This window comes from Epargyreus clarus, unplaced genomic scaffold (assembly GCF_041222505.1).
Source record: "Epargyreus clarus isolate Ecla_fem2 unplaced genomic scaffold, WU_Ecla_fem_2.2 ptg000029l, whole genome shotgun sequence".
In the NCBI taxonomy this organism is placed as follows: domain Eukaryota; kingdom Metazoa; phylum Arthropoda; class Insecta; order Lepidoptera; family Hesperiidae; genus Epargyreus; species Epargyreus clarus.
In genome coordinates this window covers 6,736,344-6,760,232 of record NW_027332235.1, presented here as the reverse complement: position 1 = coordinate 6,760,232, position 23,889 = coordinate 6,736,344, and the positions used below count along the sequence as shown (strand labels likewise).

At 35.1% G+C, this 23,889-nt stretch overlaps 3 protein-coding genes and 1 pseudogene across 3 annotated transcripts in view; 3 read left to right on the top strand and 1 right to left on the bottom strand.

The window, feature by feature from the left end:
• LOC140754228 (splicing factor C9orf78) overlaps positions 1–23,572 on the bottom strand; it is a 76,415-nt gene extending 52,843 nt beyond the window's left edge. Inside the window, exons 1-2 of the mRNA XM_073089178.1 lie at positions 23,083–23,572; positions 18,231–18,724 (exon numbers count right to left, since the gene is read on the bottom strand). Coding sequence (XP_072945279.1) covers positions 18,231–18,724; positions 23,083–23,527 — 939 coding nt within the window. The 5' untranslated portion in view covers positions 23,528–23,572. The remainder of the gene's footprint in view (positions 1–18,230; positions 18,725–23,082) is intronic.
• On the top strand, positions 414–4,338 carry LOC140754226 (uncharacterized). The gene is made up of 3 exons (XM_073089174.1): positions 414–1,752; positions 1,988–2,197; positions 2,282–4,338. The coding sequence occupies exons 1-3, from the start codon at positions 1,588–1,590 to the stop codon at positions 4,241–4,243; spliced, it is 2,337 nt and encodes a 778-aa protein (XP_072945275.1). The 5' UTR covers positions 414–1,587; the 3' UTR covers positions 4,244–4,338.
• On the top strand, positions 7,869–9,227 carry LOC140754229 (uncharacterized; annotated as a pseudogene).
• LOC140754227 (uncharacterized) lies at positions 10,002–14,174 on the top strand. Its single transcript, XM_073089175.1, has one exon. It carries the CDS (start codon positions 11,576–11,578, stop codon positions 13,676–13,678), a length of 2,103 nt encoding a protein of 700 aa, XP_072945276.1. The 5' UTR covers positions 10,002–11,575; the 3' UTR covers positions 13,679–14,174.
• Positions 23,573–23,889: the final 317 nt, after the last annotated feature.

Sequence of the window (23,889 nt, the reverse complement as noted above, 5' to 3'; positions counted from 1 at the left end):
ATACAGTTAGTAGACGCTGATCGGTGAAGAGGTAGAACCTAATCAGGTGCTCAAAAGAGGAGCCCATATTGCTTTGGATGGGCAACCACGAGAGCCATTGCACAACTACTGTTAGAAAATGGAATAGTTGTTTGTTAAATTTCCTCCACACTGCACACATCTTTTCCAACCGTTAGATGTGGCGGTTAATGGTCCTTTCAAGCGTTAGCTATCTGTGGCTCAAAATGATTGGCTTTTGAATCATCTTGGAAAAACGATAACTATCCACGAGTTAGCTGGCATCGTGACTCTACCATATAACGTGACTTATACTGCAAGAAACATGTTAGCTGGCTTTGCCACACCAGGCATTTATCCATTTTCAAGAAATGCCTTTTCTGAAAATGACAATTCGAAAGATCGTTAGCGAAGAAGTGAAGCGGAAGCTGGTATTAATAGAACAGAAATTCAAATAGATCTTAAAACACTCGCAAGTATAATTCAATCTAACTGGAAAGGAGAATGCCCATTCTTGGTACTGGTTTTTCTTCTGCGTCAAAATGAAAGTAATATTAAAATTATTTATTGTTTTTTTTACGTCGTTTGTCCATCAGAATTTTTGTTTTGAACAGGGGATTCCATTTAAGATAAAATAAGACGATATGTTGATTGTTGTTCTTAAAAAATTAAATGGTGGATTAGGGATGCGATCTGAGATCGATTAATCGAAGAATCGATCTTTTGGGCCCAAAAAATCGATTATTTTAATCGATCTGCTGTAATGGATCGATTCAGTGAATCGATCCTTCACCCTAGAAAATCGAAAGTCGATCTTTTCGAAGTTGGTTAATGTGTTATAGACATTTTTTGCTGACGGATAGGTACTTGTTTGCTCCTGATGACCTTTTTTTTTTTCGAATCGATTCAAGAATCGATCTTTTTCGGAAAGAATCGCCATCCCTATGGCGGATTTTAAACCCTGAATTCAATAAGTTCCATTAGTGTTGTGACTAAGCAAATAATTTCATTACAATCGATAATTGTTTATAAAGTGACAATTTGATGGCAAGGGTACCCAATTTTTGCTTTAATCGATTTTTCGTATTGCAATGGTCAAATCGCGTGTTGTTGATTGGTTCTCGTAAGAATAATTTCAAATGCATTTGCAATAATAAAAATCTTTATTTTTATAATAAATTATTTTATTTCATTTCGAAGGCATGCGAGTGACTTAAGAGTATGGATGCTTACACAGAGATGGCGCTGCAATAGAACATCGTTCGTAATGAACGATATATTTATATTTTCTTGTTATTTTACATCGATGTTAAAACATAACATACAACACATAAAACAAACAATTTATAAACATTAAAACATCGATGTTGTTTTAACATCGATGTTTATGAACGAACTTCGATGTTTTAAAACATCGATGTATCGTTGCATCCCTACTTGCGCAATATGACATTATCGGTGCCCGGCCGCCATTGTCTATTTTGTTGTGTCGATCGAGTTTTACTCTCCACCGAAATAAACTGTAAAGTACTGTGCTCATTTATATTATTGGGAACGTGTACTTCTTGTTGAATTGAATATACCCTAAAAATGTCAAACACATTGAGTGAGGTGTCGCTGATAAGAACATTCGACCGGCGGAACCGGTGTATCAATTGTTCTTTTTTGATACCTAGAAACCAACGAAGGCATCCTTTGGAACAAGCGCCTAGTTCAATAATCAACATATTGCAGTCATGGATAACTCCTACACAGGTGAGCTTAATTTATTTGACTCTTATGAACGGGCATCACCTACCTGACACATTCTATTTTTTCTTTCTATTAATTCCTGAATGAGGAAAAATATGAAGTATGTATTATTTTTAAAAAGAAGGGATGGCCCCTTAGCGTATCTTATGTATTATGGTATCCAAAAAATACCTCGCGTATTTTATACAGAATAGTTCCAAATAAGTAACAGATTGTGATATATATTTTTTTATTTCAGCTGTCCCCAGGAAGCATTATTTGTACTGAGTGTTCTGAACTTCTCACAAATCAAGCAAACACAAGAGAAACAGTTTTAACTTTGCCTGCCTTTGGACATATGAGTGTCTGCTTTCCTTGTGGAAATTCTATTTTAAGAGCACGTAGGACATACTCTGTACAAGATCGTCAAGAAAGGAACATTTTACTGAGATTGGTTCCGCTACATCTGGTAAATAATTCAACTCATTAACAATATGCTTATGCAGCTTGAAATAATACTTATTATTGTATTTATACATTATATACATTTTAGGTTTCAAGAATGACACGTGTGTGTGCTGCTTGTTGGAGGTCAGCTACAAGAGAAGTGCAACGGCAACAGCAGCATGACTCCAATCGCCCTCACCTGGAAGATCTTGTGCTGAGTGGAAATAGTATTCCAGATCCACCTCCTCTTCCACCACTGAGACCACATATAGTACCAGAAGTTACACCAAAAGTCACATCATCAGTATATAGACGTGCTGCTAATACATCTGGTCACTGTATTTTTGTGAATTGTTTTGAACCTGAACGACTACTTATACCATCTTCTTTAAAGGAACTATTACTATATAAAAATAAGTTCTATGTCCCAGCTGGTGCGCGTGTCTGCCAGCACCACCTAGATAATGGTCCTTGGCATGAATTAACCTCCCAGTTAAGAGATTTCACTGGTAGGCAATTTGACAATATTTTAAATATGATGCAACGAGCAAACAGTCATACATTAGATTTTTCTAATATTTCAACGATGCCGACTCATTTATGCAATTATTGGCTGGGTATGAACTCGGGTCAGTTTCATGAATTATTAAACTGTGTGCCAAATCTAGCAGAAGAAGTACCAAATGCTATCATAGCTTTGTGTATTTATCTAGTCAAGCTGCGAACTGGTGACAGCAATGAAAGATTGGCCACTCTTTTTAAAAAACCACGGTCTACATTAGAACGATTGATGACAAATGTCAGAAATTGTTTAGTAAATAATTTTGTCCCCTTGTATTTGGGATTAAATCATATGACTGTAGAAGATGTTGCTTTTAGAAATAGGATTATTCCTGAAGGAATTTTTGGTAACCCTGAAATGCCACCACATATTAAACCTGCAATAGTAATTTGTGATGCTACTTATGTATTTCTCCAAAGTAGTTCTAATTATTTATTTCAAAAGGAAACATATAGTCTCCAAAAACTAGACAATTTAGTGAAACCATTTATGATAGTGTGTTGTGATGGTTACATTGTAGAATGTCTGGGTCCATACAAAGCCACTAGTAATGATGCATCAATAACTAGTCTAAACTTAAGAAATGAGGAATCTTGTTTAAGATCATTTTTTAGAAGAGGTGATGTTTTTATTGTTGATAAAGGTTTTCGAGATGTCATAAATGAACTCCAAGGACATGGATTTGTCACATATATGCCTGAGTCTCTTCTTGAAAATGAGCGCCAATTAACAACCGAGCAGGCAAACCGTTCTCGTTTAGTAACCATGTGTCGCTGGGTTATAGAAGTTGTGAATGGTAGGGTAAAAAGAGATTTCAGATTATTTCGTCACGTTTTTAATAATAGAGCTGCTATGCACCTCAAGGACGATTTTAGAATTTCTTGTGCCTTATTAAATAAGTTCCATATTGTCATAGATAATCCACCGGAGGCTTTAGAATATGTTACAATTGCTAAAAGTAGACTTTCACTTGTCAACCATTTGGCAACATATGTAGAGCAAGAAAATATTAATAGAAGGAGAGTATGCTTCCAAACAATCGATAGTAACAATCCTCATTTAGATAGATTTCCACGACTCACAATATCTGATTTAAAGAGGTTGGCCCTAGGTACTTATCAAATGAAGCAGGCCCGTTCCTACTACGGGGAACATGTGCGACAATCTGGAATGTATTCTGTCGAAATTAATAATGAATTAGATGATGATGTTCCTCTCGTCTTGGGTTTAAATAACTATCTATTGAGAGGTAGAATTAAATCCCGACATGTGAACAGTCGCACATATTACACATATTTATTATTAAGTAAAGACGATGCTGTAGCAAACACCCTAGATGCTATAGTAGGTTACTATTGCAGTTGTCTCGTTGGTAAACGAACCGTTGGTTGTTGCGCACACGTAATGACTGTGGTATGGTTTCTAAGTTGGGCTCGCTTTAATGACTTTGATGCTCCAGCACCATATTTAGATAATTTTTTCGATGAGTGTGAGTACGATGAATAAAATCATCATCTTTAATTGTGTTATAATGAAACAGTTGTACTTGTGTGTGTTGTACCAAAACTGTAACTGGGTCCAATAAAACAATTCCATGAAAACATTTGTGTTTTTTTTCCACTGAATCTCTTTAAGCTGTTGTTTATTTGTATTTACATATATTTTTCACGTTTACATATATTTTTTACATTATGCAGCAACATGCTTAGGTTATTTTAGGTTTCTTACCTATTACCATTAAAAGTAAATAGAATATGTTAATCGAACTGCATTATGGGTACCTACTATTAGTTAAAACCGTTCATCAAACGATCTACCTTAACCAATAAGTCGGGTAATTTCGATTTTGAGGTTATGTTACATTTCGGCAAATAACTTCAGAACCCGGGTGCTGATCTAAAAAATAATTATTGGGGATAGTAACTGGTTAATTATACATTGTCCACAACAAGTTTCAATTTGATGCAATTCTGGACGGCGGTCCATACATTCATGGGCATTGTCCTTTGACATCTCGACCCAAGATGCTGACGACATAAATATGAAACGACTAGCTGACCCGGTGAACTTCGTATCACTTACCATTTAACATAAACCATACTAATTTAAACCCTAATTATGTATTTCAGAACCGGTAACTTTATAAAAGCATCATCATAGTCTTAAGTATAGGCTCTATAGTGGGAGGAAAGAGTGGAAAAATCACATATACCTGTCCAACTTAATAGATTATAGACACTTATGTTAATAAATAAGATACATACCAGCTAGCTATAGTAAAATAGTAACCTGACAACACTGACTGTCAGTGTCATTGTCACCGAACTTTCTATATTATTGTTATTTCAAAACTATATTTTAGAAGTCATTGTTAACTTTTACAATGCATTGTCCCTTTTGCAAAAAGTGGATAGAACGGCAGAATAAAAGAACTACCTGTCCCAGTTGCACTCAAAAATTGTTAAGATGCGACGAATGTTTCACAATAACCGCTGATACTTTCAAGTTTTGTATAAAGTGCGGTCACAATTTGAGCCGAATAATAAGAATTAATAGGGCTAAGCAACAAAAAAATCGAGTGAAACAACAAATGTTATCAAGACCAAAGTTCGTCTCAACAATGCCATCATCATCATCTGAAGGAATAACATTTTCAGAACTTAATTTAACTGGTGAAGAAATAAAATATTTGAAGGAGATAGAAGAAAGTCAGGAGCACAACATCAGCAATATTCTGGCTGTGCCAGACTTGTCTGAGTCACCGAGGCCTCCCGCCACGCCGTCAACTCCTACTGAGCAAAGTAAAGACATCATTAGCAAGCGGGGTTTATAAATATTATCAATTAATCTAACCTAATTATTAGGTTGCTGATTCAAGTGCCGATCGCGGAAATTTTTAAAAATATGTTTCTTACCATAAAATTACCATATGTCCGAAAACGACATAGAACAATTGGCTTTATGGGCCATACAATGTCAATTCATAAACAAAATTATAGGATGATATACCGGATGATGTGTTCCAAACCGCTAAAATTTCTAAGCTGTTACTTTTAATGGAAACTGGAAATGCGGATATGTATAAAGGTCACACTTTAGACTAAATAAATATCAATTTAGAAGAAGAAATAGTTGGTGACGATATTCAAAATGAGAAAGTTCTCGATTTTGAAATGTTAGAACCTAATCCTCCTGAAAACGAAAGTTCCTTAAATCCAATTAAATGCTCTAAACAATCAACCCCATCTTGTTCTAATACACCAGTTGAGCAGAAGGTAATAAAAAAGAAGCGTGTGCTAGTTCCTTGGACACCACAACAAAAACGTGTACTTTTCAATTTCTTTTCGAAACACATCAAATCCAGAAAACCTCCAAAATGTGACGAATGTGAAAACTTACGAAGTCAATATCAAGAACTTCTAAACAATAAAGATTGGTTAAAAATTAAAGTATTCATACAGAATACATATACAAACAATAAGTATAGATATATTTATGTATTACCACTTACTACAAATTTTATTACTTCAACTACTTTTGTTCTATTAAAGCATTTTAAGTACCTTATCACTTTCGATAGCTGATATTCGAAAACTGAGCGCCAAATTTTGTATTTTTTCTATTTATTATAAAGATTACATTATTTCTCAGTTTGTATAATTATTACTAGAGCCCGAAACATTTCTTAATTTTCTTATAATTGAAATATAATGTTCAATGTTTTTCAAAAATTAAAATTTATTTGATTGACGTCTCTATTTGGACCACTCTGCATACTTGCTGTTATTATATGTACTTATTTATATTTGTAACACTTGTATGTAAATAATAATGTCTTCTTTGTATTACACTCTTGACAGAGTGGTCGTGGTGTGATAGCTTGTACTTGTGGAAATTGTACCTATTCAAAGAAATAAATGCTTTAATTTTAATGTCTTATTAATGGTTTTATTTTATCACTACATATAAAATATATTTTCAATCAAGGGTTGAACTGCCTAACATACCTTCCCCAAATCAATAGGTCAAATCTCTTTTTCCAATTCTCTAATAACTAAGATATTGCAATATTATAATTGCAATCCTTCCTCCTGCGGCGCCGGCGTGAGCGGACGGACGTGTTTTTCGTGTAGTGCATCGATATATTAATTTAATTACTAGCATATTCTGTCTCGCTCCGCCTCGGCAATTAAACGCTTCGTCAGCTATAGCTATCTCAAGTTTTATTATTAATCTCTTAGGGGAAGATAGGGTAATCGTGGTCAGCGGGCAATGGTGGTCACGCACACTACTAAACTAATAACAATCCCTTACGCGTGTGTCGCGCGTCAACGTCTCGCCCTTCACCCCCGCGAGTGACGGATGCCCCGCACTCATTCCGCTCGACGCGTTTGCACAGGACGAGTATCGTTTGTTTTCGCGCCAACTTGATCTTATTTGACGTAATGATACAATAACACGCTGAGTTTAGAACAATTCCATAATACATATAAACTATTTATTATTATTATAAACAGTTCATCATTAACATGTAGTAATGGTTATTTTCAGTCAAAATTTATGGTTGTTTTTATTATAATTTGTTTTTTCTATGAAGTCCAATACGGGTAATTGTGGTCAACTGACCACCATTGCCCGCAATGTTTTTGTTGGTGACGTATTGTGATTAAATCTAATTTAATTGTTTTTAGATGCCTAAAAATCGACCTAGAAAAGCGCAGAAGGCTGCATGGTTTTCGGAGACATTGGAAAAGGACCTGAAGCTTATGGATAGTGGAACATCTATGAGAAAAGCCGCGGAACAAACTGGAATACCATTTTCAACGCTTCAAATTCGACAACAGAAGCAATAGTATGGAAGTCCATCTATGGGGAGAAAGACTGTATTTTCTGCAGAAGTTGAAAGAGATAGAGCTAATGCTATTAAAAAAATGGATAATATATTTTACGGCTGCACAGCACATCAAGTAAGAAAAGCTGCTTATGAATATGCTGAAAGCCTAAAATTGCCGCATAATTTTAATAATAGTTGAAAGATGGCGGGACGAGATTGGCTGGAAGGGTTCCTAAAGAGACATAGGATATCAGTAAGAAAGCCAGAAGCCACCAGCGTAAACCGAGTAATGGCCTTTAACAAGACGGAAGTTTCCCTTTTCTACAAGAACTTGGAAAAACTTATGGAAACTTATAAATTCGTCACCAAAAATATTTATAATTGTGATGAGACCGGGATCTCAACAGTCCAAGATCCGGGGAAAATACTAGCCACAAAAGGACAGAAAAGGATAGGGTCAATTGGGAAAGAGGGAAAAACATCACTGTTCTGTGTACAATGAGCGCTGCCGGGTCATTTATACCCCCAATGTTCATCTTCCCAAGGAAACGACATTCCCCTCTCCTGGAGAAAGATGGCCCTGCTGGGGCTATATACCGCTGCTCAGAGAATGGCTGGATAAATGAAAACCTTTTTTGGAATGGCTTCATCATTTTACAGAATACGCCAAACCTTCTGCAGAAGAACCTATATTGTTGATACTCGATAATCACGCGAGCCATATTTCTCTTGATATTTACAATTACTGCAAACCCAAAAACATACACATGTTATCCTTGCCAGCGCACACATCCCATCGATTGCAGCCATTGGACGTCACTTTTTATGGACCACTTAAGGTAGCTTACAAAAAGGAATGTGACAGCTTTATGAAGAGCCACCTTGCTGAAAAAATAAGTCCATATGATGTCTATCTAATAAGGTATATTCAAATGTGGCTTCTATAAGTAAAGGAGAGTCTGGGTTTAAAGCCACTGGTATCTTTCCAATGAACCCGAATGTGTTCAACGATGAAGACTTTTTAGCTGCTGAACTGCTGCAAGGTGAATCAGTAGTTATTCAAGACACCGAAAACTCTTCAGACAGCCTGTACAAATATTCCCCTTGAGATACCTGCAACTCCAAGCACATCCAATGAGCCACTAGTGGTTCCATCAACGTCTAAGCAGCAAACACCACCAAGGGTTGAAAGTTTTATCAATTCGCCTACCAAAATGCCAACCATCAGCACGAGACAAATTCGAAAAAAACGACATTCTACCATATTAACATCAAAACCATTGAAAGACAGTCTTATAGAAAAGGAAAATAAAAAGAAAAATAAGAACTTAAACGAAAAAGGAAAACAAAAAGGCAAAGGGAAGGGCAAATAAAGCAAAGAATACAAGGAAAGTCATAAGAAAGCTAAAAGGAGAGTTCTTCAAGAAGATAATGAGTCTTCATTGACCGACGTACATATTGATGACCTCTGCGTCGATGCTAAAGAAGATGATAATGAGGACCCAGAAAATCATTGTCAAGTATGCGGAGAATTCGGCCGAAACAATGAGGTATGGTACCGGTGCACTTCCTGTGGGCTTTGGGCTCACTCTGCCTGCACGGGCTGGGATACCGCACAGGGTTATGTATGTGACATGTGTTAGAAACATTTGACCACCATTGTCAACATCACCACTACCATTGTCTTCATATGTGTACTATGATGGTCAAAGGTACTTTTTTTAATAACTATTATAACTATTTGATGTTAACTCCAAAGATGAAAATGTTGATCTCAATTAATAGTCCTATAATACAGAATTGCTATGTTAAGTTCCTAATAAAACTGTGATTTATAAAATTTGACTTTTATTTCAAAAAGTGCTTAACCGACCGCCATTGCCCCCTTTTCCCCTACGCCAATATCTCACGTCTCATTCCTGCAATTAGTGACCGGTGCCTCGTAGACGATAACCTTCGGCTACGGTCCTGTGGTCAAACAGCGCTACGTCTATTGCTACGTGCTACAAACCGATTTATCTACTATGACATCAGTACTTTTCCATACCTGCAAGTACCATTTCAAACTAAAGATGGACGGTTATCCCTTAATCAAATATTGGGAAATTATTTCCCACATGCCACTACTGTAATTTTTTTGTTTTATTTCGTTTTTGGCAACTCTAATCAGTACCAACCTTAGGGAAAAATAATCGTACAGAATTTTTTAATTTTATTTATTTGCAACATTTTGTCTTAAGGCGCGAACTGTCATTGTATGTCAATGTCAAAAACACAGTTTGAAATATTTTGTGAAAAAACCGGTTCAAACGGAAGATTTAAAAGTTTTTGAAGAAAAAAATCTGGTAAGTGCATAAACACAATAATATTGTAAACTAGTCTTGTTTTCTGAATGTTTCTTACGGTTTTTGGGCTCGCAGCAGGGTGGATCTTCAAGAGGCTCAAAATTTATGTCTTGCCTTAATACTCCTCTTTATGAAACAAATTCAGGAGTTTTACTTCTTAATCTGCTACCTAAATAAATGAAGCAGAAGCAATCAAAGCCATTCCGTGATTATAAATCAAAAATAAGAACAATTAGAAAAAAACTCTCAAAAACGGCAATATTTCAGATGTCCCAATTGCTAGGTTTTGGATATTTTATGCTATGAATCAAAAATGATCAGTAAAGTAGACCCGTCTGTGTATTTATATTACTTATTATTAAATACTCAAGGTATTTCATACAAAATATATTTAAAAATTAAGTCGTAAATCAATTAGAAATTGAATCAAAAAATGTTCAAAAAAAATCCGTCATTATCGGCAACACGATTGTTTTGCTAAATTCTGAGAAAACGGAACGCGCCCGAAGCGTCGCATTTCTTTCAAGAGACGAGCCCCCCTCGTGCCTCAGTCGATCGCCACTCATCAGAGCGAAAGGACGTTTATTTTTCGACCGTAAGTTATTGAATATCATTCTCCAAAGTTTAGCATCCCAAACGTCATTCTTATATATAGCTTTATCTTAATTATGTGTGCATGGTTAACCCTTATTTATTAACGATGGTGAAGTATTCTTGAAACAAATGACATGCAGTGATTGTTTTTTGTAACTATTAACGTATATCGGTCGTGGCGGCGATCTTTCCAGAATTCGTCACTGTCGGCAACATCATTATTAGCAACATTGCAAGAGACGACAATGACGTCTGTTGCTAATAATGATAATTTGTATTGAGAGCAATGACGATTGTTGCCAATAATGATTTTATTGTACGATTTTGAATATAAATTATATTATGTGTATGTTTATATATTATGTGTATATTTATACATTTTTTTTTTTAAGGTTATTTTTATATTAACTAACTTAACTTTACCAAGATGAAGCTAACGTATTACGTGTTAATAATAGACACTAATAGACATAGTGTAAACCATAACCGCTTTACTTATATATTAGAAGAGTTTGACGTAATATTTGCCACACACCAAGATGGTCGCTGTAAAGCACTTTGCGAAGATCAAGAGAATTGGAAACTATACAGAGAATTTAACCATGATCGATATGAATCCGTACACATGATAATGCACTCTAGTAATCCAGAGCACTTATTAGATATGTACCAATTTGTAAATGATGACGGAGCGACAATTGTTGATGAATGGAATCAAAGAGATTTGTTATAATTATGTAATAATAACTTTTTTCATGAGTAGTTATAACATTTAGGCAGTATCTAAAAAATTACGTAGTTTTATGTTGTTTGCTTAGAATATACATGTAACTGGAGAAGTAGAGGATAGAGGAGCATTATGTTAGAGTTTGTTCATTTAACCATTTAAAATTTTATTTTATGTACCTATGTGTAGTGGTCATTTTGGATATGGGAAACGTAACAATAGAGCTTGTATATATAGTGCGCATGTTGAAATTGTTTGTTTGATATTACATATTAATTTACTATGCCTTTTGCAGATCGTAAAAACTAAGACTGACCCCCGTAAATGGCCCTCCAAATATGCCTCCCAAAAATAAAAAATATGTAGAGAATAGAAGACTGGCTCAGAGAATTTGCAAAAAACGAAAGTATAACGAAATTAAAAATGATCCGGAGTTATTAGAAATAGAAAAACAAAAGAGAAGAGAAAGATATCTAAAACAAAAAGAAGCAAAAAAAGAAAAATCTTTACGTGAAATAAAGGAACAAAGGAAAAGATGGAAAGAAAATTCTAAAAGATATCGTCAAAAGAAAAAGGAAGAAGCTAGTGAAGAAAGAGTTGATCCCTTATTAGAGAAAGTTAATATTGAAGCTGTTGTAGAACATCAGAACAATGAAAACCATACAGATACTGAAGTCCCATATACCAAAGAAGTTGACCCATTGTGTGAGATTTCACAAGCTTATGCAAAAGTTAAACAAGTTCGCTATGTTGAGTTGAAAAAACGGAAAAGATTATTGCGCATCATAGCGGATTACCAAAAAAGAGACAGGAGCCAACGTAAACAAATTAAGAGACTAAAGAAAAAAATAAAAGAAATAAAAAACTTACGACAGGAACCAAATATTGAAGAGAGTGCAATACAAATTAACACAAATGAGAAAACGGGATTATCGTTAATCGAACACATACAGAACTTTTATACAGAAGATGTACATAGCGTAATAAGCGCTGGTAAAAAAGAATTTATTACCCGCGATAAAGTCCGCATGCAGAAAAGGTATTTATGTTTACCTTTAAAAGACTTACACAAAAAATTTTGTTCACAGACTAATTCACTAGTACATTATTCATTTTTTTGCAAGCACCGGCCATTTTGGGTTCTTTTTCCGAAAAGTATCAACAGGGAAACATGTCAGTGCAGTATTCATACTAATATGGAATTATTAATATCTGCGATGAATAAGCAATCAATATTAAAAGAGAAAAACAGTGAACAGGTCATCTCCAAATTATGTTGTGATTCGAGAAATATTGATTGCTTACAAAGAATTTGTAATACCTGCAGATCAAATCGTCTAGAATACAATCTTAAGAACGATGATAGCAACACTTTTACATATTTTCAATGGGTCAAAATATCTAAAAACATAACCAAAAATGGTATTCAGAAAAAACAAAAAATAACCGTGAAGAAGAACATTAATATCAACTGTAAGGAAGCTATTGTTAAAATAGAAAAAGAAATAATACCATTTCTAGAGCACACATACAAAATGGTCGGACAGTATCATACTATCAAAGATATAAAGAATAATATAACCATTCAAGAAGCTTTGGTACACATAGATTTCTCGGAAAATTATTCCCTAAAATACGCAGAAGAAGTGCAATCCTTCCACTTCGGAGGTAGCAGACAACAAGTCTGCTTACACACTGCAGTTGTATATACGCACAACTTTGATACTGGTCAAGTAACCCCAACATCCATGTGTACAATAAGTAATTGTTTGCGTCACGATGCGTCAGCCGTATGGGCTCATCTAGTCCCGTTGTTAAAACAAGTTATCAAACTGAACCCATTAATTGATACGATACACTTTGTATCGGACTCGCCGTCGTCTCAGTATAGAAACAAGACCATGTTTTTTATAATCACACAATTATATACAGATTTTTCGCAGTTAAGTAAAATTACTTGGAATTATTCAGAAGCAGGGCACGGTAAGGGTGCCCCAGACGGTGTTGGCGCAACGCTAAAACGAACAGCAGATAGGACGGTTCTTTTTGGCAGGGACGTAGGAACATATAATCAATTCTATGATATAATTAAAAACCAGATCGAAAATGAACAGTTGAATATTATCGTAGAGAAAGTAGAAGAAGAAGATATAGTAGCCAAATCCAACTCAATTCCCAAAAGTCTTAAACCTTTTAAGGGCACACTTTTAGTGCATCAAGTTTTGTGGGATAAATCAAACAAAACTCGAATAACTTTGAGAAAGATGAGTTGTACTGAATGTTCTTTTTTAGACATATGCATGCACGGAAAACATTTGGCATATTATGTAATAAATCCGCCACAGCTACAAAAAGTTAGAATTTTATCCGATATAACACTCAAAAACTTAAATAATCAAAGGAACATATTATGTAAGCCTTCTACCTCAAAAACATATTAAAATGTTAACGTTTTTTCTTAAATCTATTTCTTTTTTTTTCTATTTTTAATATCTCTAAATAAGCAGTTTTGATTGATTTTAAAAAGTGATATTAGGAATAAAGAACGGTCAGTAAAAATGCTCGGTAGGAAGAATGATTCAATGAAAATATTTGTGGGGGTGTTGTAGTTTGTGTGTAGTTTTAGTTTGATAATTTTGATTTATTTTTTAAATATTTGACATAGGATACTCAAGAATCTATCATGTGAAGTCTACTACGTTGTTGATTTATATACCAAATGTCTGTACCAAATGATTATTTGATTAATAGTTAACTAATGAAACTAAGAAGACTGATTATTAGGATGAAGACCTTCATCCTAATAATCAGTCTTTTTAGTAATGTTTGTCAGATAATAATATTAAGTTTACTAATATCTACTATAATATGTATATGCTTACCTAATTTAAGAAATAATTGTGATAATATAATTAAAGAAATAAATAGTGTTTATTATTCTTGCATTTTCTTTCATTATTAACATCAAAATAATTGAACTTCATAATACATTCAATACATTCGTCACTGTCGGCAACAGTCCGTCATTATAATCAGCAACAACGTCATTATCCTCATAGATCGTCATTATTACCAACACCAACATTTTTATATTTGCCAATATTTTCGAAAATATTGTGTTTTCTAGCATAACTTTATTATAACACAGCATATATTTGATGTATTTATAGACTAAGCTTCAAATAAAGGCTATTCTCGGGATATTTTATAAGATTTTTTTTTTCTATGTGAAGAATAATCTTGAGTAGATTCACCCAGCATTGATATTTGTTGTATTTTCTTAGGTTTAATTATGTGGGAAATTATTTCCCATTGTTTGTTCCTGCATTTGAAAAATACCAATTTCTATATATACAATTAATATTTGTCTGTTGCACTATATAAGTACCTAAACAGGTATAGTTACTTATAATTTTATCTAACTTACACAAAATTGTCAGCGAGTAACTCATATATGGAGCTTTCTCGAGAGTTATGACTGCGTTTGTGTGATTTCTCACTTGATTTTTATAACTATTATATTTTAGAACTATTTGTACTGCTCAGACTACCAAGTTAGTTTAGACTTCCTTTTATTTGTTTTAGCTATTTAAATATGGACGCTAAAAAGTTACAAAAAGTTCTAACAAAGAAAAAATTGGAGGAGGTGGTGCAAAATTTAGACAACTTGTCTGATTTATCAGCCTCAGATTCTGAAGATGACTCATGCTATGTCAATAGCATTCATTCTCCATCCGATACTTACCTCAATCAGCTTGACGATAACCTAATTGAACAACGTCTTGAATATATCTTCGGCTTCGAATCGAATGAAGATAAACAAGAAACGCCTACTATACAAGCCCAACAGATTTCAACGGATGCCTTACTGACAGCCTTAGGAGAAACATCTCATATCACAAACTCACCAACAACAGACAGTCCTTTGCTAACTTACTTAGATACAGAAAATGACGAATGTAATATACAACTTCAAGACATTCACGCATTTGAAGTTCAGCAAGACTTAATAAATGTCATTGACGTTCCCATGGAAGAGTTTTTGGCAGATGATGAACAGACTGAAACTAACAACGAAATACGCAGAGATCGTTCTAAGCCAAGAGTATGGGAGACAAAATCCGAAACCCATGATATTCCCGTTTTTGAAAAACGTTTTAAACCCAAGGCGAATGACACGCACAAAACTTCACCACTATGTATTTTTGAACGGCTTTTTTCTGATGAACTGATTGTTATAATTGTGGAACAAACAAATAGATACGCATATCAGAAAAATAGCAACAATTGGCAACCAGTAACTCAACAAGATATTAAGGCGTATCTAGGAGTTTTAATCCTCATGGGCTTAAATCCTCTGCCGGACATGGAACTGTACTGGTCTTCAGATCCTTTTTATTACAACAAGGAAATTGCCCAGGTTTTCCCAATCACAAGATTTAAAAAAATTACGCAAAATCTCCACTTAAATGATAATGAAATGGAACCACCAAGAGGCTCTTCTGAATACGACAAATTATATAAACTGAGACCCCTCCTCACAGAACTGAACAAGGTTTATCAGAGAGAAGCATTTAATTCTGAAGTACAATCAATTGATGAATGTATGGTGAAGTTTAAAGGTCGAAGTTCGTTAAAGCAATATATGCCGAAAAAGCCCATCAAGAGAGGATTTAAAGTCTGGGCAAGGTGCGATGCAAAAACCGGGTACTTGTACCAATTTGAAGTTTATACTGGAAAAGGCGACAGCACGGAAAATGAAGGATTAGGATACAATGTTGTCATGAAACTCTGCAGCAGTGTACCAAAAAATACTTTAGTCGCATTTGATAACTTTTTTACAAGTTGTAATCTTATGGAAGATCTTTATGATAAAAAGATTTATGCAGTAGGGACAGTCAGATGCAATAGAAAAGATCTACCTGATATAATAAAGAAAAAGCAACCAAAACCATTGCGATTGGAAAAACATCAGTTTGCAGCTGTTACTGCAGAGCCAATCACAGCCATTAAATGGCTTGATACGAAAGAAGTCGCTATACTTACGACAGCCCATCAGCCACTAGATACAATGCTTGTAAAGAGGACCCAAAAGGATGGTTCTAGAGCAGACATTCTTTGCCCGAAAGCAATTGCTTCGTATACACTTAGCATGGGTGGAGTTGATCTATTCGATCATTTTAGATCATCGTATCCAATAAGCCGTAAATCACGAAAATACTGGATGAGACTTTTCTTTTTTTTGTTCGATGCATCCATAATAAATGCATATATTACCTACAACTATACACATGTTGCGACCCTTCACGGACACCGAGAATTTAGGTTACGCTTAGCACGTGCCCTAATAGATAATCACACAACACGGAAAGGTAAAGCACAAAAAGGTGTACTTTTTAAAAAAGATAAGAAAGGGGGTAGGTTTGGCGTGCCAGACGAAATTCGTTTATTGAATGTGGGCATACACTTGCCAGAAGAGACTAATACTTACAAAAGGTGTCGCTTTTGCAGTACCAAACAGAAAGAACAGAGAACAAAAATACAATGTTCCGCCTGTGGAGTAGCTTTGTGTGCTAAAAATTGCTTCAAAACCTTTCACACTGTTCCACCTCAATAATATTATTTTTCTTAGTAATTAAGTTTCAGTTTATATTAAAACTATATATCATTCCTAACGTTGTTGTTTCATTTTATAACTTTATTCACTCATATTACAGTATTTTTTTCAATTTTATTATATAAGACAAAAAAGAAACAAGTAAAGTAGGAGCAACTTACATGTATAGAACTTGTAGTAAAAATATATCAAAAGTTGAGAGCTATTCCGGATAATGGGAAATAATTTCCCACTTAATTATATTTTGCTTTGAAATACCGGATACTGGGAAATAATTTCCCACTGCAAAACCCCCATTTCCCCCCTTTTTATAAAAAAAAGGAGTTGTTTTTCGAAATCTACGGCACCCACTTACCTAAAAGCCGTGACCAGATTTCAAATTACTCGAAAAATAAAGTTTGTTTGATTAAGGGTTATAATACATACGGACAAAGCGTCATTATCTGATTCGGAACTGCAACAAAACATGCCGACTCACTCTCTCGAATCTGTATCAGTAATTTCTGAACTCAGAGAAGAGATGAAATCCATGATTATCGTCTGTTATATCGCACGAAAACAGGGATTTGATAGTAATACCGCTGCATTAATGCAGATAAAGGAAGCAAATGAAGTGGCCAGCACGATCACCGGACATGAACCCAATAGAACAGGCCTGGGACATTCTGGGAAGAAGAGTTCGAAAGCGAAATCCACCTCCTAGGAACGTTGAAGAGCTGAAACTGGCATTAGTGGAAGAGTGGGACAATTTGCTACAAGAAATGATCGACAGCCTAATTCAGAGCATGAAAAGTCGTATACAAGCTCTTCTACGAGCCCGCGTAGGCAGTACACGGTATTAATTTTTTTTCTTTTTTTTTATGACAATTTAACATCTCACATTGTAATTGCCTTATATTGCGAATTTTCATAATTTAGGTTTAATTTCAAAAAAACGTGTTAAGTATAGCTTACTTAAGTTTAATTTTAGTTATTTCGAGGCAATGTGATTATTTTGTAAGAGTAAAAAATTATAGAAAGTAAATTCATTGAAAAAACTATCTTTATTTCCTGTTCCCCTAATTGTGCTGGTGTGTGTATTTAAAATAGAGTATATGTTAGCTTTTACTCGTACTACTACGACTCATCATTCGATGATTAGTATCTATCATTAACCTATGTACTTTGCTTAGGTTTATATTTAGAAATAAGGGATAACTATACTTTAATAAAATACGAAGCTTTTTTGGCTCACGTATGCTGGAGCAGCTTTAATATACATAGAAGTTATTAACTTTTTTACTGTGTCAAATATTTTAAATAAGGCAGTTTGGATTTTACTTATTACTTAAGTCTAAATGGAATAATTTCTACAGAAAATGTTTAAAAAACCTTACTTAATATCTTCTAAACTGTTTCTTGAATCGTTCATAATGATAATCATCTGTTGCTCTTTCACCTTTTGCTTTTTTCACTATTTTATCTACTCCATCATCAATAATACCACTTTCCTCAGGTTTCACTACTTCAGGCTTTTCTACTTTACGCTTTTTACCGGTCGTACTATCTAAATTAAATCTATTATGTTGTACAAAGTTCACTGCCATATTAGTAGGTACAAATTGTGATGGTCCATCTTTCTTGTTATGTCTCTCCCACAACAATTTCATTTTGGCCTCTTCTGTGGCTTCAATATTTTTAATTTTTGCATCAATGCCCAGGTCAACCTCTGGTATTCCACTTAACATTTGATTTGACAACATTTCTTCTGATCTATGCGCTGAAGATGACCTTAAATGTTCCGGTAATGATAACAAAGCTGCTTCTTCTGGCGCCAAATACTTCAATGTTTCATTTTCGTCCAAATCCTTTTTGTCATCATTATGACCCTCTGCAAAAGACGTCATACTGTTAAAAACATGTAATATGATTATATTGATTAGGATTAACATGATGAAGATGAAAGAGAAAATTATTAACCCTTTATAAGGCTCTGGCCATATATTGGACATCATACATTGGACGAAATATCTCAAAAAATACTTTGGCAACACAGTTTGTCGTTAGCAGTGATTTATTCTTGAATGTTTTGAGAAACGGAACGTAGAAAAAAAAATATGGCGGCAAGTTAGTTCAAACAGATGTTTGATGTTATCTGTCAAAATTGTGTCGGTTTTCATAGTGCTACGTAAATCTACAAAAATCTTCGAAAAAAATGAGTGGACGGGTAAGATTTGAATTACGAATTTGTTAGATATAATCTAAATTTGATGTAATACAGTATATTTTTGCGGATACGAATTTTTTTGATACTAATTTGGAGTTTTGTTATGACGTCCATATATTGCCCAGAGCCCGTCTGAGTCAAACATTTTTTTTTTTGGTTACAGAGAAAAGCGATTCCTTTAGACAAAATTGAGGAAACTTTAGAGTCTTTTTGCGTTATCGGATGGCGAGGAGTCTGAAGATGGTCACGAAAGTGATGAAAGGGAAAGTGAGGTCATATTCTTGCCACCAAATTCATCGAACCTTGAGGATATTTTAGCTTCTCCGTCATCTTCAAATAACGGGAATGCCGCCAATTTTGAGCCAGAGGATTCCGTAGTCCCTTCAGTAAGCGGAATTTCTATAGGAGGAAATCAATCGGAAACAGCTGATGGTCCAAACAGCAATGTACCGATAAACAATAGTCCTGTGTCGTTATCCATTTCTGATTCTGAAGATGATTCTTCCGAAGATGAAGATTGGAAGAAAGTACTTTTCCCTCACGATGTACCAAGAAACAAGTTTGATGATATTCCTCTAAAGTCTCACCAGAATATTCCCAACAAAAGTGGACCTCATGTTTATTTTCGTTTTTTTTTCACTGACGAAGTTGTATCTCTAATTGCAGAGCAGACAAATTTATATGCTGCCCAAAATAAACAAAATAAACTGGGTAGATGTCTCAAATGAGGAAATACAAGCTTTTTTAGGAATGTTGGTTTTGATGGGGGTGCACCCTCTACCCAATATTGACTTGTATTGGTCAACAGATCCATTTTTTTGTGTGAGAGAAATAGCAGATGTAATGACTGTAAAAAAATTTAAAATGATAATGACAAATTTACATCTAAACGACAACACGAAAATGCCTCAAAGAGGAGAGCCTGAATATGATAAACTCTATAAGATTCGGCCCCTTATAATCTCAATGAACACTGCTTTTCAAAAGGGAGCTAGGAATTCGTCATCCCAAAGTATTGACGAATGTATGGTCAAGTTCAAAGGGCGCAGTACGTTGAAGCAATATTTACCAAACAAGCCGATAAAGAGAGGCTTCAAGATATGGGCGAGATGTGACAGTAGCACGGGTTATTTATTTGAATTTGAGGTGTATACGGGTAAAAAAGACAATGATACTGAATTTGGTTTAGGAGCAGCTGTGGTAAATAATCTTTGCAAAGTACTTATTGAACAAAAGATAGAAAATGCACATGTAACATTTGATAATTTCTTTGCTTCCACCCAACTAATGCAAAGCTTGTATGAGAATAATATATATTCTACAGCAACAGTTAGATCCAATAGAACTAACTTACCCTGGACACTAAAAAATCTGATGGCCAAGAAAGGTAAACCTAAACTTTCTAGGGGTCAATATAAGTGGCGGGTTAACCGAAATGTAGCATGCTTTACATGGATGGACACAAAATGAGTCAGCATTCTTAGTACCGCCTTTCATCCTAAGGAAAAAGTAACATGCATGAGAACGCAAAAAGACGGAAGGAAACAAGAAGTGCCTTGCCCTCTGGGTGTTGTGGAGTATACCAAAAGGATGGGGGGTGTCGATCGCTTAGATCAAAAGCGAGGAACGTATCCTGTAGCTAGGAGGAGCAGGAGGTGGTGGATGAGACTATTTTATTTTATGGTGGATGCAGCAATTACGAATGCATACATTTTGTATGCTCAAAAAGTGCGTTACCCAATGTCTACTTAACAGTTTCGTACACTTCTCGGAAGAAACATGATTGGCACTTTTACGAGCAGAAGGAAGCGGGTATCGAACTTGCCATCTTTTGTATGCAAAAGACCAAAAGTTGATAGCCGGCAGAAGGCAAAGTATGGTCTTCCAGATGATCTACGGCTTTCAGACGTTGGATCCCACCTTCCCGGTCCACTAGACTCTTACAGACGATGCAAGGCTTGCAGCAGCAATGCTAACAGCAAAAAATCGAAGATACAATGCATACGATGCCAGGTAGCCCTATGTATTGTTCCATGTTTTGCCAACTTCCACAAGCCGTAGTACGGCTCTGTCCAAATAATGGACACCATGTACTGTTTTATATATATATACTTTTTTTTCCGAAATTTCAATAAAGTGCTCAAATATGATGTATTAACGAACACTAAGTTTCATTTCTGTACCTTTAGCCGTTTCTTCTGCCTTATAAAGGGTTAAGCAAAATTATTATGAAAAATATTATGCAAATTATACTTAATATGTAACAAGATTAGAAACATTAAAATTTATAAACATGTCAGTTTAAAATACCATAGACGAGGTGAAAAAATAATGTTTGGCATTTTTCAAAAAGTAGCACTGCTAGCTAAATTAAATTGAAAAACGCTGAATTCTCAAGTTTTATGAAAGTCAAACAAAAAGTTTTTTTTGCGGAAGTGTTCAATCAACAAATGAAAGAAAAAATTTGCTCTTTCAAATGAAAAAGAAAGAGGGTTTTTGTGTCACAATTGTGTATGTTTATTATGTTCAATACAAAATTGTGTATGTTTAATACACAATTGTGACACAAAAAACATATACAATTGAGACGAAACCGGCATTTCTACCGTCCAAGATCCTGGTAAAAAATTAGTTGCAATGAGGCAAAAGAAAGTAGGGTCCATATCAAGTTGGGAAAGGAAGAAAGTAAGAATATCATTCTGCTCTGCACCATGGGTACTGCAGGTGGATATTACACAATCAACCACCAGGAGGGTGCCCACTCCCGCGGGAACTCCCTGGACTGGAGACCTCTGTCCATCAGGAGGCCAACCATCCGCTCGGTAACGACGCATAAGTACCGAATCACCCACTTAAGAGTGGGATGATATATTTTTAATTATTCCATAATGTTTTTAATAACATTATATTTTTATGAATAAAAATAAAAAATCCGGGGGGTATTTACCAACCAAGAATCTGCCCGGGCAAAGAGGGGATCCTCGAGACCCGAAAATCCATGCCCACTGCCCTTATGTTAACATTTCCTTAGCATACGAGAGTCCAGGGGTGTATGAGGTCCAACTTCAAGTCAAAGGTGGATATGTCTAATTTATTATACTGACTAATTTATAGGCTGACTTATATTACGCTTCAATTTTGTATTTTTTGTAGTCTTTTGTATTATAGATAATTATTAGAATATTTGTATGTCATAATAATACGACTAGATATAATGGAACTGTTAGTTATATGTAAACCACCATGTAGTACCTATATCTATTAACAAATAAACAATTTGATTTGATTTGTCGCGCCAATGTTTATTTTCCCCTGAAAGACGATGACCCCGACTCTTAAAAAGGATGGGCTAACCGGCGCAATATATAAATGTTTGGATGGATAAATCAAGAACTTTTCCTTGAATGGCTCCAGCACTTTAGCCGGTATAACAAACCTTCTGCAGATGAACTGATTCTATTAGTACTGGACAATCATGCAAGCCACATTTCTCTGGCCATCTAATGTCCATATGCTATTTCTACCACCCCACACATATCATTGTATGCGTCCATTGGATGTGTCCTTTTTTGTCCATTCAAAGATATAGAAGAGAATATGATTTATTCATGAAGAGTCAACTTTCACGAAGAATAATTTTGCTTGAAACTTAATTTTTTTTACTGTGCCAATATTAATATGATGAAAGTTGATCTCAATTAATAGTTAAGAAAGTGAGTTTATAACAGCAATAAATAGTTGACAGATTTGCTTTTCTTATTTTCTCTCTTAGGTGATCCCCATTACATCTCCCCTACCCTTAAATGACTTAGCAATCATATCAGACTTTGAATCTGATATCTGTATGTCTTCCTTATGACACCCTTTTAACCAGAAAACAGGAGCACTTAACTCTGCTGTTACGCAGAAATAAGCGCGGCGATTGTGCCGCTAGAGTCGAACTACAAAGGGTTCTACCACCAGCAAAGTTCATCCTTTGTAAAACTTATTAAGTAAATAAATATAACAATAAAACAGAATACCTTTTCGTTTAGCAAGTTGTTCTTCTATGTACTTCATCATTTCTTCGTCTTCGTCACGTTTGTTAGTTTCCGCCGAAAACTGTGTACCAATACCAGTGTCGTAAGCATCATCCACTTGCTTCACCTTCCCGCTCTTCAATGCTTGCATGTTCACCATTCCCCCCGCTTTAATTTTAAAGGGATCTTTACATGTTATGTCCTCTTCAACTGTCGTTTTCTGACCAGTCGCTAAAGCTATCACGCTCACACCATTAGGCCGTTCTCGAAGCTTCTGTATCTCCTTCGCTTCCTCCAACTTCGACAAAATGTATTCCTCGTCGTCCGATTCTTCATCTTCCACTTTAATCCGGTGACGAAGGTTCTTTTTCTTTACAGGTTTAAATTTTATTTCCTCGACATTGATTTCAGGCGCATCAGCGTGTAATGCATCAGATGAATCGTCCATTTTGTTTTTTTTTTCAAACAAAACAACTGTCTGTCGCTAGACGCTATCTGAGCTAGCGATGCGCGATTGTTACTAAAAACAATCGAACTGTTCGATTGTTATTGTGTTCGATTATATTCAAATAACTATCGAAATTCTTCGATTGTATTCGAATAACTATCGAACAATCGAAATTGTTCGATTGTTCGTCGATTGTTCGATTGTTCGATTGTTGGTTGATTGTTTAGTACACGGAAAAGTACACACGTATGTGGCTGCGCGGTATAATTTATATTCGGTCGTCGATTGTTACTCCAAGGTCGATTTTTATTCGCACGTCGATTGTTATTTTAAGCAGTGGAGGATTTAAAAAAAAAAAGGTG

Coding starts and splice junctions, on each gene's coding strand:
- LOC140754226 (XM_073089174.1), top strand. CDS start 1,588: ATGTCAAACACATTGAGTGAGGTGTCGCTGATAAGAACATTCGACCGG. Junction 1,753..1,987: donor CATGGATAACTCCTACACAG/GTGAGCTTAATT, acceptor TTTTTATTTCAG/CTGTCCCCAGGAAGCATTAT. Junction 2,198..2,281: donor GATTGGTTCCGCTACATCTG/GTAAATAATTCA, acceptor TATACATTTTAG/GTTTCAAGAATGACACGTGT.
- LOC140754227 (XM_073089175.1), top strand. CDS start 11,576: ATGCCTCCCAAAAATAAAAAATATGTAGAGAATAGAAGACTGGCTCAG.